This window comes from Trachinotus anak, unplaced genomic scaffold (genome assembly GCF_046630095.1).
Source record: "Trachinotus anak isolate AG129_WGS33_773 ecotype Australia unplaced genomic scaffold, CSIRO_AGI_Tana_v1 ptg000012l, whole genome shotgun sequence".
Lineage (NCBI taxonomy): Eukaryota > Metazoa > Chordata > Actinopteri > Carangiformes > Carangidae > Trachinotus > Trachinotus anak.
Genome location: NW_027273863.1, coordinates 15,304,887 through 15,318,456, shown reverse-complemented (window position 1 = coordinate 15,318,456; position 13,570 = coordinate 15,304,887). Strand labels below are relative to the sequence as shown.

General features: G+C 43.1%; 1 protein-coding gene across 2 annotated transcripts in view; it reads right to left on the bottom strand.

Moving 5' to 3' along the window:
• Window positions 1-10,139, bottom strand: part of phlpp1 (PH domain and leucine rich repeat protein phosphatase 1) — a 42,896-nt gene extending 32,757 nt beyond the window's left edge. Inside the window, exons 1-2 of one of the 2 annotated variants that reach the window (XM_071492850.1) lie at window positions 8,314-10,090; window positions 8,138-8,212 (exon numbers count right to left, since the gene is read on the bottom strand). In XM_071492850.1, the coding sequence (XP_071348951.1) occupies window positions 8,138-8,212; window positions 8,314-9,946 (1,708 nt within the window). In that variant the 5' untranslated portion in view covers window positions 9,947-10,090. Of the gene's footprint in view, window positions 1-8,137; window positions 8,213-8,313 lie in introns of both variants that reach the window. The other variant, XM_071492851.1, reaches the window with a different exon arrangement.
• Between the last annotated feature and the right edge of the window lie 3,431 nt (window positions 10,140-13,570).

Sequence of the window (13,570 nt, the reverse complement as noted above, 5' to 3'; positions counted from 1 at the left end):
AATGAGATTGTGATGTTGTTGCACATTCCCCCGGCCCCACGTGCTCACTTTTCTCTTTCTTCTCCTTCTCTCCCCTCCCTCCTTTCCTTTTCTTTTGTTTTGTTTAAAATTTAACAAGGTCTGGAACAGTGGAGGGCTGAAGCGGGCATCCGGGGTGTTTTGGCTCAGCTTCATGTCACATGCAGGGGCCATGTGAACACAGTGGCACTGAGAGAGTGGGAGGGGGGGTAGGGGGGTGCTAGGGCAGTGAGAGTGAGAGTGCGAGAGAGAGAGGGATAGTGATATATTAAAAAAAAGAAGAAAAAAAAAGAAGTAAAGAGGGGAAGTCTTTAACCAGAGAGACTGGGAAGCAGTGTGAGCTAGAAAAGAACTGGGTGGTAGCCGAGTGAGTGCTAATAAAAAAAAGATGTATTTACGCGAGGGAGAAGACAAATGAAACTGGAACTGGAGACAACATGAGACTGTCCAGCAAAAAATAAGCATGTGCAGAGCAAACGGGATAAAATGCAAAGGACAGGGAAAGTGAGAAGCAACTTCCTGGTGCAACAGGTGACAGCTCCGCTTTTTTTTCCAGGCCCTGGGTGATAATCAAACTGGACAGCTAAAAGTAAGCAACAAGCAAATTGACATGTTAATGATTGAGACTGGCTGCACATGGAGTGATGTCTCCTCAGTCTCTCTGCATTGAAAACTGGACTTTCAGCTTCACAGGTCTCAGACACACTGCTCCTACGTTCACCGATTTACCACATTTATGGGACTCATCTGCCTTGCAATAAATCTATTTTTTTAAGCTAATAATAGTCTGTTTTGGGATGTATGTTTAGCTGATAAATTTAATTGATAAATCTGTTCAGTTTAGGGGAATATTGGATACAATCAATTATTACAATAATCAATTTGTAACAATATAACTTTCTGAAACGGCCATTATTTTGGATTGTTGCTTCTGATATTATAAACCTGCAATAGCTGATTTTTGGGGCACTTGGTAACAAGCTGTGAACACAACACTGACATAATATTATTTGTTAATAAATAGCTGCCTATTTACACATAGCAGATACGAAGCCACATGGGCATTAATATGGAGCCATGTCTCTGGCCACCTGATCAAAGTAAGTCCAATATTTGTTCTACTTTTACTTCTGTTATTGGCCTCCACCAACTCCTGAGGGAAATACGTGGCTCTTTGGATGATAAATGTTCATCCGCTAGTCATTAACTTTGTCTCTCTGCTGTTTGGTGCTGGGCCGGTAGCATGCAGGGTGTTGTTTTTAGCCTATATCCAGAATGCCTGAAACAATGCTATCAGAGCAGTGGGAATGAGTCAAAGTTAGAATAACATTAAAGCTGCAAGGCAGAAAACCTAAACATAAGCTGAAAGACGCTAAATTGCTTGTGAAAATGAGAAAAAAAATATTATAGGAGCTTTAAGTATATTTCAATGAATATACTTATGCATATGTACTATAACTTTTTTATTTTTTAAATTGAGTATTTTTATATTGTGGTATTGCTACTTTAACTTGAGAAAAGGGTCTGAATACTTCCTCCAACACTGCAGATACTACTAGATTTAAAGCAGACTCTCAATCTTGTTACACAAAGATAGGATTCATTGCAGGTCTTCTGTCCTGCATTAGACTGTATAGGTATCAAACTGGTGACTCAGTGTGAGATAAAGCTGAAAAGGTAGTAAAAGTTTGGACTTTCAGCATCTTTTAGGATGATGTTCCGTGGATACATCCCCAGGATCAAAGGATGGGTGCCATAAATTAATTTGTTTTCCAGTACATAACTGTGCAAAGTTATTCCTGTACATCTATGGGCTGTGGCCGTGTCCTCCTTCTGTTTGCTTTCAAAGGCTTTCCTTTAAAAGAAACACTCGCCAATGAGGAAGTATCATTCTTGTGCTTCAGCATTTTTTGAGATGAACTTTAAACTAGGTCATTTCATATCAACAACTCTGCCCCCTTCTATTAGCGCAGAGTCCATAGGAACAAACTCAGTTCCACCCAAACACACCTTATCTAGTTGTGTCCAAATGACACAAACAAAGACTCAGGGACAGTTTGGTAAAGCTCTGAATTCCATTCAGACAATACTATTTGCAAAACACTCCGTCCATTTCGCTTTTTGTTTCCGTGCGGCAGGAGGGTGTCGCTGTGAAAACAAAATCTCCAATAAACAGCTGCCCCAAAGTCTGATCCTATTGCAATTTCTTGTTAAAGAAAATGTATTGGAATTTTACACACAATGTGAAATAGCCTCTCTGGAGACTCCAGCTTTGTAAAACAAATCAGTGTAAGCACCACTGGAGCGTTGGTATTTAAAAACCTCCCATCCAGGAATTGACACAGTTCTGTCCTGTACACTAGCAGGCAAGCAGGCTGTGTGTTCCCTAATCTGAATTTTTGGGCCTCTTTAATGCTGAGAGTTGCAGATGTTGTCTGGTATTAGGCTGTGCTGCTGCTGATCAAAGCTGTGGAAAGTGAGCCCCTGCTGGCTTGCCTCTAATCCCCCCTCATGCATGTGGTCAAGGCAGGGGCTGGTGCTCAGCTCGGGGACAGTCAGCCTACTCCATGACCCCTCTGGAAGGGGGGGGGGGGCCTTTTCCCTGCCTTTGCTGGTGAACTCCGTCTACTCCAACCCTTCAAGGTTTCTAGGGAGGGTTCAGCGAGGGCAGTTTGACAGACAGCTGAGAGGCCAGGCTGCTCCCATAGGGCAGGAAAAGCCGCTGCCCTTCCCAATCGCCCCCCTTTCCAATTCTGTGTCTCAGAATGTGCCGGCAGGCAGACAGGAGTGACATATCAGCGTGGCATTGTTCAGCCTAGATTCAGCTCTAACCACAAAGAAATGAGAATTTCAATTGCATGCCCCCCCCCCCTTTTTTTAAAACTTATTTCCACAGGGGGCAACACCGAACTGTACATCAAAACAAGCACAAGCACACACAGAGGAGGCAGAGAGAAAGCGTGCTTTTAGATGCAGTTGATCTGTAGAAACAGACCTAAGCAGTTTGGTTTTTGGCTTTCATTAATATATTTTTTTATTTTATTTTTTTTAATATATTTTACTATCCATTTAATACAAATATGAGGGTGACCAGTAATTCTTGGAATGAAAAGCAATAAGCTAGGGAGGGATAAGGAGATATGGGAAGATAAATGGAAAGTGTCAGATGGTGTGAGGGAGGAGGAGATGTGAGGAAAGATAGCGATAGGAGAGGGAGGGGGATCGATCATGAGAGAAATTGAGAGAGGGAGGAAGATTCTGCGCGAGAGGAGAGAAGAGGAGGGTGGGAGGATGTCAGCCAGGGAGGCAATCTATATTAGACAGAAAACAGTTCCCTTGGCTTTAACTGCTACAAGCTGACACCACCATCCCATCTATGTCTGCCTCAGCAGACACATGTGTGAATCCTCAGAGATACACGCACCCAGCTCAACGCTGAGGCTGTATGGTCACATTTCATCTAAGACCACTTCTACATATGGAGCCACATGTGAAAAGACATGAAATACATAAATCTACCCCTTGACTGCTCACTTTTATCTTGGGCACACACATTCACCAATGAACGCAAAAAAAAAAAAAACTAAGCGCACACCGACACATGCGTATTGGATTTGAGCTCTGGAACGTGTGAAATCTGATTACACAATTACATAATGACTCAGCAATGGGCCATTTAGAAAGACCATTAGCTATCAGGCGAGAACATGGATGTGAGAAAGGATGAGGCAGCCTAGTGCCTCACTTCTGCAAAGATCTCCCATGGATGTTTGCATTTATGGAGATGCTGTAGTTGTGGTAAACTAAGCTGTGTTTTTGCAGATTTAAGTGAAATTGACACAGCAATATTGTGATTCATGAATCTCTGGAGAACAGTAAAAGATCATTTGAATAAACAAATTCATTCAAACTAAACAACTAGGAGGGATCCTCATATTAATATGAGGATGACCATTGACCGTTCATAAAACACAAAAACCAAAACAATGACAAAAGCCTGTTTTGATTCTCCATCTGCCTTTGAAAATGTTTTCATTGAGATGAAAGAGTGAGTGTGGAAGCAATCTGGTGTGCTGACTGTACGGAGAGAACGACGTGGTAGACATGACCGAGTGAGCGCTTCTCTGCTTAATAGCTGCCACAGAGCCTGCTGGAGAAAGCTGGGAGCTTCATTAAGCCTTTAAACCCTGCAGAGTCCTTTAAGTCATCACGTCACCAGCCGCTGCCTCCTCAGAGAAGGCCTGAGGTAAGAGTGGAAAGATACAGCCCTGAATTGAGACTCCTCAAAGCTTTTAGAGTAATTGAACCATCACTATGTTCCTGAAATGTTGACATCTAATATCTACATGGAATATAGACAATTATATCAGTGGAAGTGAAGCATTGCTTGCATTACCCATGCCTCTGTTCAGATTTTTTTCTGGCTCTAAGTTGAGTGTTTCTATTTTATTGCTTCAAATTTTGATTAAAACCTTTTATCAGCACAGTTTTAGATTTCTATTATGTCATTAAGTAATACTGATATTTTGTTTACTCTTATGTGATGCAAAACAAGAGAGAAGTAATAAGTAAGTAAGCAATAAGTAAAAAAGTGGGAATAAATACAGTCAGTTCACTTTTAGGAGAGGCTTTTCTCTTCCAAGCCTCAGTATAAGCACATAGTTTTAGTTCTTAAAAACATGGGTACTTGTTATTTAAAGATGTTTTGGATTTAAACCAAGCCTAGCTACAAACCAGAGTTGGAGCTGGGCCACAAAGCAATAAAATAATAATTATTTCAATTTTGTAAAATAAGCACCTCGATTATACTAGTGCAAAAATAAGCCTGAAATATGTGTTTGTTTTGAGAATCCATGCATAGAAAACTTTATAATAAACATGTGCAATAAAAAAAGGTTTACTATACAATGTTATTTAAAAAAAAAGAGAGACACAATTCCCAGTACTAATCCTGATCACAACACTTGGTGAAATTATAGTAGCTATCACTTTTACCATAAATGAGCAAAGCTATAAAAATTCCAAGCAAGTACATATTAGACCTTTGTTGTGTAAAAGCACAGCCATTATCCTCAACCTCTCACTACGCATCTCTGCTTTGATTAGTTCTGCACAAACAGTTCTTCCTGCCAAGTTCACCTTGCTGGCAGATACTGAAAACAACATGGGAATTACCTGAAAATTGGGTGCAGCATGCTGAAACTGTTATTGACCGTGACTTTGTTTCACAGAGGCTTGAGCTATAACCCTGCATGAAGCTGAAAGGAATTAATACCTTGATAGTTTCTAGGCCAGTACACACCAGCGGTCATTAATTTCACTCATGAAGCAGGCCAAATCTTAACACCACTTCAGGTTTACAAGAAAGTGCTTTTAAAAAGCAAACATTTCAACTTTAATAGGGTACGCAGACAGCTCACAAAAAAAGCAGTGGGTATGCTAAAGTGCATGGATGAGAGTGTTCGCGAAGCTGAGTAGGCTAATGAATCTAAATTATTTACTGTGCTGCTTTGGTTTGGATAAGAACTCTGGGTCCTCTGCCTCTTGGGAAACCCTGTGCCAGTGTGCGTTCGGGTTCAGTATGCCATTTGCTTTTCTTGCAAATCTACACACACACACACACACACACACACACACACACACCAAGAGACTACTACCACTGGGTAAGGGAACAGAGCTATCCAAGCAGGGGGCAGATTCATTACTTGCAGGGCTGAGGATCCCCTGTCCTCAGCTAGTGAGCGACATTAACCTGTACCCTCTACTTTTACTTGAATGGGCAACTACATCATGGCTGTGACTCAGGGTAGAGTTAGAAAAACTTGTTTAACTCAACTGTCTGTGTACTGTATGTGGTCTTTCATTTAAAGCTGTGGCATTCTGGACTTGTCAGCAGCAAAATGTGCATGTGTTGATTATATGAGACTGTGTCTTTTACTCTTTTCCCTTGTGCTCAAAACTCTAATAAAGCTGGCTAGGCATTACAAGAGGCTCCTGTGTGGGCAGCTCTGAAAGGATCACTCGTAAGCCTGGCAAAGAGGACAGCAGCCCTTTGATCTAAGCAGCCTTCTGTACATGTGCATGTGTATGTGTGTGTTTGTGTCTAGCAGGGCCAAGTGTGTTCTCTCATCTGGCCACTGCAGAGTGTGTGCACCCAAAGCATGACCTGACCCCTTCAAAGTCAAACTGTCCTCTGCATTGTCCGAATGATCTGGCCAGATGCATCACTGCAACTCCTCAACATAACAGCCTCTTCCCATCATTCTCCTGCTTCCCTAATCATGCTGAGTGCTGAGCACCTCATCTGCCGCTCTTATTAAAGATACAGTGCAGTTTATTGGCTGCTTGTGTGCTTAATATCTAGGTTACCACTACAACAGCACAGTGCTGTTACTGAGAAACTGAGCAATAAAACAGAGTTTAGATACTGGACTTCCTGTATCAAAGGCCACTCTGCATACAGACAAAAAGGCCTTTAGTGTGACTGAAGTCTACAGTTGTGGCAGCTGCGCCTGAGAGTCAGCCAGCAAGTCAGCTGAGGCTGGCCCTATCTCCACTATCTGGGCAGGACAACCATTCAAAGTCAGCTCAACATGTGTCAGCACGGTATCCCCTCACCCCGCCTCCCCAGCCCCCTCCCTCCACTTCCTCCTCAGCAGACGTGCCTGACATTCTAGAGGAGCCAGCGTACATTCCTGACATGCTTCGCTCGTGTAAGGAAATGGCAGAAGAGCAGGCCAGACATGTCACAAGGCCATCAGCTCTGCTTTGCCTTAACAGAGCGTGCCTCTGTGAGTGTGCGCGCTCTTCAGTGTCCTTCTCCATGTGGCTGAATGAGAATATGGTCTTTTGTACAGACTGCAGCCTGGGTGCTGAGTGGTGTTACTGGCTGTGAGGGGCTGGAGAGAGAGCTCAGGTGACCACAGTTAAGCTGTCTCACATGGGATGTGGAGGCGTCACCCTCAGAGGGGTATCAGGGCTTCTTTTGCCCGCCTGTAGCAACTGCTGCTGCTGCTGGTTGAGCTCAGCTGACTGCACAGACTCACGTATGATTTATTTGTTTTTTTCCTGGATGCACATCAATCCACATGAGCATGCTCATACAGCCTGCCATATGATGCTAACTAAATGAAATCATTCTAGCAGTAACTCAAGCAACCGAGTATTTCAAGAGCACAGTGGGTCATGAAGCACATGTGACAGAGAATGTGAATAGAAGCACATGTGGCCATTTCAGCTTTGTATTGAGTGACCTCCAGTTCAACAGCCTCTCTGGACAGGAAGCTACAGAGTGATAGTGTCTCTGTTAGTGTCTTTTTTCTATACTTCTGACCCAACAAACAATTTCTCCAGACATTCAGCAACCCTCCCCGCCCCCCATTTCACTTTCCTCAGCAGTCACAGCAATAGCAAATGTGATGGAGGCAGTGGCGTGGTGAAGAAAGGGGCTTCCTGAGCTTTGGAGGAGCACGTTAACCCAGCTTGGCAGGCAGTTAGTTAGTGTGACAGAAGCCGTGCTGGATGCCAATAGGATAGGCACTGTGCAGCATCTCAATGACCAGAATTCACTGAGTCCACAGAGAGGGTTTATGGTGCTCCCAGCCATACCGCTCCCACCCCTACTCTCCATCCAACCACAAAGGCATTCAGCCTTTTCATTAGGATGATAATGGAGCAAAAGCCGGAAAGGGCCCCATGTCTGAGCACCATAAGTTGTGGTGGTGGCTTTGTAGCGATGTCATGCATGTCCATGGGAGCACAGTGTGCTGCTACGGTCCAACAAAGACAGTCAAGGCCAGTAGAAATAAACAAATTTGACAAAAAAAAAAAAAAAACACAGACCTGGACATTGAAAGCAAGTCATCAAGGCAAGGTAGTCCTCTGGACAATGACCCCACTCTGACCCATTCATTTCAGTCTGCCATGCAGTTAAACCACTGGGAAGCACAGACTTTTAATGATATCCATCTAAATTGCTGCTGCAGTCATCAGAAAGGGGTCTAGTGCTGCATTCACCTTCCCTGACAGCGTTCACACACAATGTGTGGAAATAATATCAGGGACAAAAAGGGGAATAAACTGTTGCTTTACTCTATTAGTACAGTGTTATAATACACACCTGCATGAATGCACCTGTCTCGTTCTGTGACACAGGTTGTCAACCTGTTACAAGCACTACACTCTGCAGGCAAAGCTGTACAGTGCACAAAGAAAGGGGCTTCAGCAAGTCGCAGAATGAGCAGGAACCTGATCATAAGAGAATGTGGATATATCTGAATCTATCATTTCACTTACCTGCATAGAAACGTAACAAGGAGCCAATTTCTGTGTTAAGCCCTTCCTCTTGAACTCTCCAGGGGTCCTTAAATCCAAGCTTAAAGAGAAAGTCATTCTGGATCTGCAGAGGCCTCTCATCTGGGCTAAGCCTCCTAACAGCTTCACCATGCAGCTGCACATACAGTGTGGGGCTGGAATCACAGGAATTTCCATTGTGGTCTACTGCCAGCCCTGATTTTGCAGCACCTTGGCCACAGTCCGGATCTTGGATGTCAGGTGTATTACCTGTAGAACAGGCTCTTGACAATGAGCCGGCACTACTGCTGGGTGGCAGGCTGCCCAGACTGTGTGAATTCAGTCTGCTGTCTGGCCCCATATTGTTTGTCATGTCATTTAAATGTCCCATGCTGCACTGCTCGTAGTTGGCGGTGACAGCAGCGATGCCGTTGGTGTGATGTTTAGAGATGGGGTCCATGATCGTGCTCGACGCAGGACAGTCGAGCTCCAGTTCGTCCGAGGAGCTGCCATACATGTCGTGGCCCTCCGTGGCACTGTCAAACGTAGGGCTGAGGATGGATGCCTCTGTGCCCAGGATCATGTCATCGCTGAGGGAGTCCCTGTGCTCGCTCAGCCGGGCCCCGGAGCTTAGGTCATCAAATGCACTGCTCTCCACGTCCGAGCCTGAATTTAATCCATAGCTGTCCACGCCGTTCCTGTGCTCCGAGTCGTCATCATTGGGGGTATCCATGTTAGAGTTAGAATTTAGATCTGACAGCGAACAGGTTATGTTGTCTTGTGACTCCGATTCAGGGGTGAAAAGTTTCCCATCAACGTCCTGTTGCTTTTGCCTCTCATCTGCATTCTCCACCAGCAGCAGTCTCAACCTGTCGCTTGGATGGCCCCGTAATTCTGTGGACTCCAGGGGAGTCAGGTGGTTGCATTTTATACTAGAGTCTTCAATCGCCTTGCATGGGTTATCATTATATTCATACTTCACATTGCAGTTGCCATTTTGGTCAGTCTTGGGGCTGTCTTTACAAAAAATGCGCATAACGGAGCTCGACTTACTGCAGAGTTTACTCAGACGGAGCGCCACCTCGCCGGCTGTGGTGTCCATAGTGCAAAGGACCGGCCTGGGATACGAGGGCGTCAGTCTGTCGTGGACGTGTATGGAGCCCCGGTGGAGATCTGCTCTCACCCACTCGCGATCTGCGGTCTGCAGCTGCATATTCTGTCGGTGCTTCAGCAGAGTCTTCCTGTCCAGACTCCGGGTGTGTAAAGACGCAGAGGACAGGGCCGAGTTCATCTTGGCGCCGCAGGCGGCGGTGACAGCTGAGGTGGCGGTGGCTGCAGCTGCGGCGGAGAGGTTCCTCTTCAGGCGCCTCCGTCTCAACAGGAGAGAGCTGGAGCTGCTGGATGAGCCCCGGCCATTAGACGCCACAGCTCGGTTTGACGCACTGAATCCCGCTGTAGAGGCGGAATGAGAGAGGCAATTCCCGTTCTTTGCCTCTGCGCGGGAGGGTGCCAAATGTCCACCGCCATCATCCGCTGGAGTCCCCCGGGCGACAGACAGTCCGCTGGGCTTCTTCGTTAACTTGGTCGCGCCTCCATCCGACGCGCCATCCCCAGCGACAGCCTGCACACTTTCCATCTCTGCCAATGAAAAGTCCCCCACTCTAAATAAATAACGGTGCGCACTTGGTTACACCTACAACATCTACATTTAAAAGCCTGAAAACGTGCCCGCCGCGCTAAATGTCCGCCGACTGGGCGGTGTTGCTGACTTATTCCACTAGTAGTCATTCACTTCTTCCCTTCCCTTCCCTGTCGGAGTCTCCTCCGCTGCTCCAGAAAAACATTTTACCGATTAAATTCGCTGGGAAGAGGAGGCAGGGACAGAGCGGGGCGGAGACGTGACAGCGCGTCCCATTTGGACCAAAACACAGTACTAGAATATGAAATGAACGTCGGCCGACCTCCTACGCAAATACCGACTGATATATATTCATGAGGAGGACACAAGATGGGGTCGCTAACAACAACGCAGTGGATTCTGGGAAGTGTATTGTGCTAGCAAGCGCCGCGTCGTCGCCGCTGTCAGGAAGAACGCATATCATAACTACATTTCCCACTAAGCCTTTCGTCGGTGTAAGTCAAGCGAGGCGTTGAACAGATGAGAGGAGTAAACATAGCTCGTATAAAATGTTTGGAGCGCCGCTTCAGAAGTACGTCCTCTTATCTGCCGCACTGTTGTTTCCGATGGTTAGCTTTGTGCTAACTGTCAGGACGCTGGTCAGTTGAGCTGCTCACTTAGCCAGAAATTAGCAGCTGTCAAACTGCCTAATATATGAACTTTCAGCCGTCACTTATTTGGACTTTACAATTAGTTTCACGCAGTGCAGTTATTTGCTGTTAATGAAGCCCTTCAAAATTCCGCTGTGTGGAAGAATTAAGCTTCCCTGCGGGTCCAATTATTTTAGACTAGTGGTGACGAGGCAAATAACTTCAGCACCATCTCATCAGGACGCCATTTCACACAAGGCCGTATTACAGGCCGGCTCGGTGCAGACGCGCCTATTCTTTTGTATTTCTCGCCATCTAGTGGAGTAAACCCGCACGGCTTGAGCTAAACTTTTCCCCGCTGCGGTAACAGAGGAATGCTGCGGTGGTTTGCCTCCGTTTCCAGGTCACCATTTTTCTAAATGTGGTGAAGGTAACGGGGTTATACTATTATTATACATGCAAAATCAGTTTCACGGTCAAATGCATGCATGGTTTCTTCCCATTACTTTTAAGTTCAAGTTCAGGGCCTTTGCATTTGCAAAAAAAAAAAAAAAAAAAAAAAACGGTGCAACGTTTGCAGATGAGTTGGCCTTAAAAGTTTCACTTTAGTTATACAATTTTAAAATCATATTGTTTGGCATAAATGTGAATGCAAGGGGTTGCCAGCCAGTGTAAAAGACAGAAAAAGCATTGTTTCTCAGCTTGATTTAACTAGAACTAGACACAAAGTAGGATTTGTGTGTGAAAGTTTGTTCATGACATATCCTTAATGCATGTAAACACTGCACTAGACCATACCTATGATTTCAATTCTTATTGGTTAAAAAAAAAACATAATGCCTAATGAAATAATAACTTCCCTTACAGTTACTTAATACTTTTGGTTTATATAAAATACAATCAAATTTGTTGTATCCTAATCGGGACTAAAACGTTTTTAATAGTGAAGGGCCAATAAATGTACATATTCAAGTATACATTTTTGCTCTGTGATGCACTTTGTAACTCTTGTTTTATGCTATACAAATAAATGTATGATAAAAATATCTTAATCCAAAATGTCTATTATGTTCTCCATTGCAGGAGGTTTTTTTTTTTTTTGTTTGTTTTTTTTTTTGAGCATCAAGGTCAAGCATTCCAGATCCTTTGTAAAATGGGAGACCCATATTTATTCATTCATTTATTTTGAAAGATGACTATACTTGAGATGGGAAAGTAAAGTATGTTAAAGTACAACATCCTGCTTAGTGGGGTAGGTTTAACCATGCAAAGTCTATTTTCTAGTGTTACATTTACATTTTTAAAGTCATATTTTTTATTTCTTAATGACTATGCGGATTTTTTAATGTGTCACTTATTTGCAGTCATTGCCATGTCTCTCGTTTTAAAATGGGACAACTGTGTTTCCAAGCCCCAGCCTCTTGCAGAATGTGTGCCAATCAAGTATTCATAAGGAATTCCTTCCTGGTCAAAGCCTGAATGTTTTTCACTCAACTTATTTAAATTCAAGTATGGACTGCAGTATATTTAAGGCATAATTCTACCACAATTAAATGTAAGTAGAATTAAAATACATAATAATGTACTAAATCTACAATGAGGGCAATTCATCAAGCAAGAGCTAGATTGCAAAGAATCATTAAAATAACTTATATGAAATATTATTTTTGGCAATGAGCTTGGAGGCAGCTGAATTTGTAAGAGGTGCAAATACTGTATGAATAGCACAGCAGTCTAATGTTACCACAAATGTAATTGCGTTTAAGGATTTTAGATTAAAATGTATGGACAATGACTTGTTCAGGAGTGTTTTAGCTTGAAGAAGTCTAGTTACTGTAGGAATGTGTGAATATTCCTAAATGTATCGGTAAAATTGATTTTTTTTTCTAAATATCCAAAGTAATAATGCATGCAATACAAATGCATTCAGAGATGGAATTTAATTGGCATGATGTATCCTTTACATGGTATTCTGAATTTCAAAAATGAAAAAAAAAAGAACACTTTCTGACATTTGCTCCACCAACATGTAAAAGGAAACAGATTATTGCTGAATTCATGTTCCTTGATTCCAGCAAAATGGAAAACTTCATGCTCAGCCCAGTGGCTCAGGTTGTTTCTTAGAGCTGAAAATGAGAACTGGTGTGTATTTGTGTAAATTCATTCCTATTATGTTCTACTATACTCAACCTATGGATGGAAAAATTCAAATAATGGCGTGATGTTGCTGGAATCATACAGAAGCTGGTTCTAAGACAAAAAGTACCCTATATTTTTCAAAGTCTCTGAGATTAGATGACCCAATTAAATTTTGATTTAAAAAAAAAAAAAAAAGTGGGCAATGTGACATGAGGCATGACCTGTGCAGTGATTCAGAGGAGAACTGCTCAAAACTGTAACAAAACCCTATTATCTCACATATAAACCATAAAGTGCAAAACAATTTTCTGTGTTCTCAGTTCCCAGCTTATATTGGGTCATCTATCCATCACTGGTTGAAGCCTTGAAATGAAGGGACACAGTTTCCTTTGCAGACAGATGCATCATCATACCTCTCCTACTGCTGTTTATCTGACAAGCAACAATTTCATATTGCAACTTTAAAAGTAATACAGTAAAAAATAATAAAAATATTCTGTGTACATAAAGCTTATGAGCATTGGAATACTGGTGTAGGATCAGTGATCAGGTAACAAGACCATTAAAGTGAAGAGACAAACTGGTCACAGATCAGAAATCCAACAATATTTTACACACTTGGGCCCTGACCTTGAAACGGTGACCGTTGTAAAGCCAAACTCTTAACAGTGCAAAGAATTTTTGCAATAAAAATGTAAAAATCCTGACTCATTGAATCCACTAAAATCAGTACTTCTGTGTTTTTTTTTTAGTTTGTTAGTTTTTTGACCAGAGAATGTTTCGTTTCAGTGACAGATTTGAGAATTGAATCAAATCTTGTCAGATTGTGTTGGTGAGTTGTCAAACAGGCAGG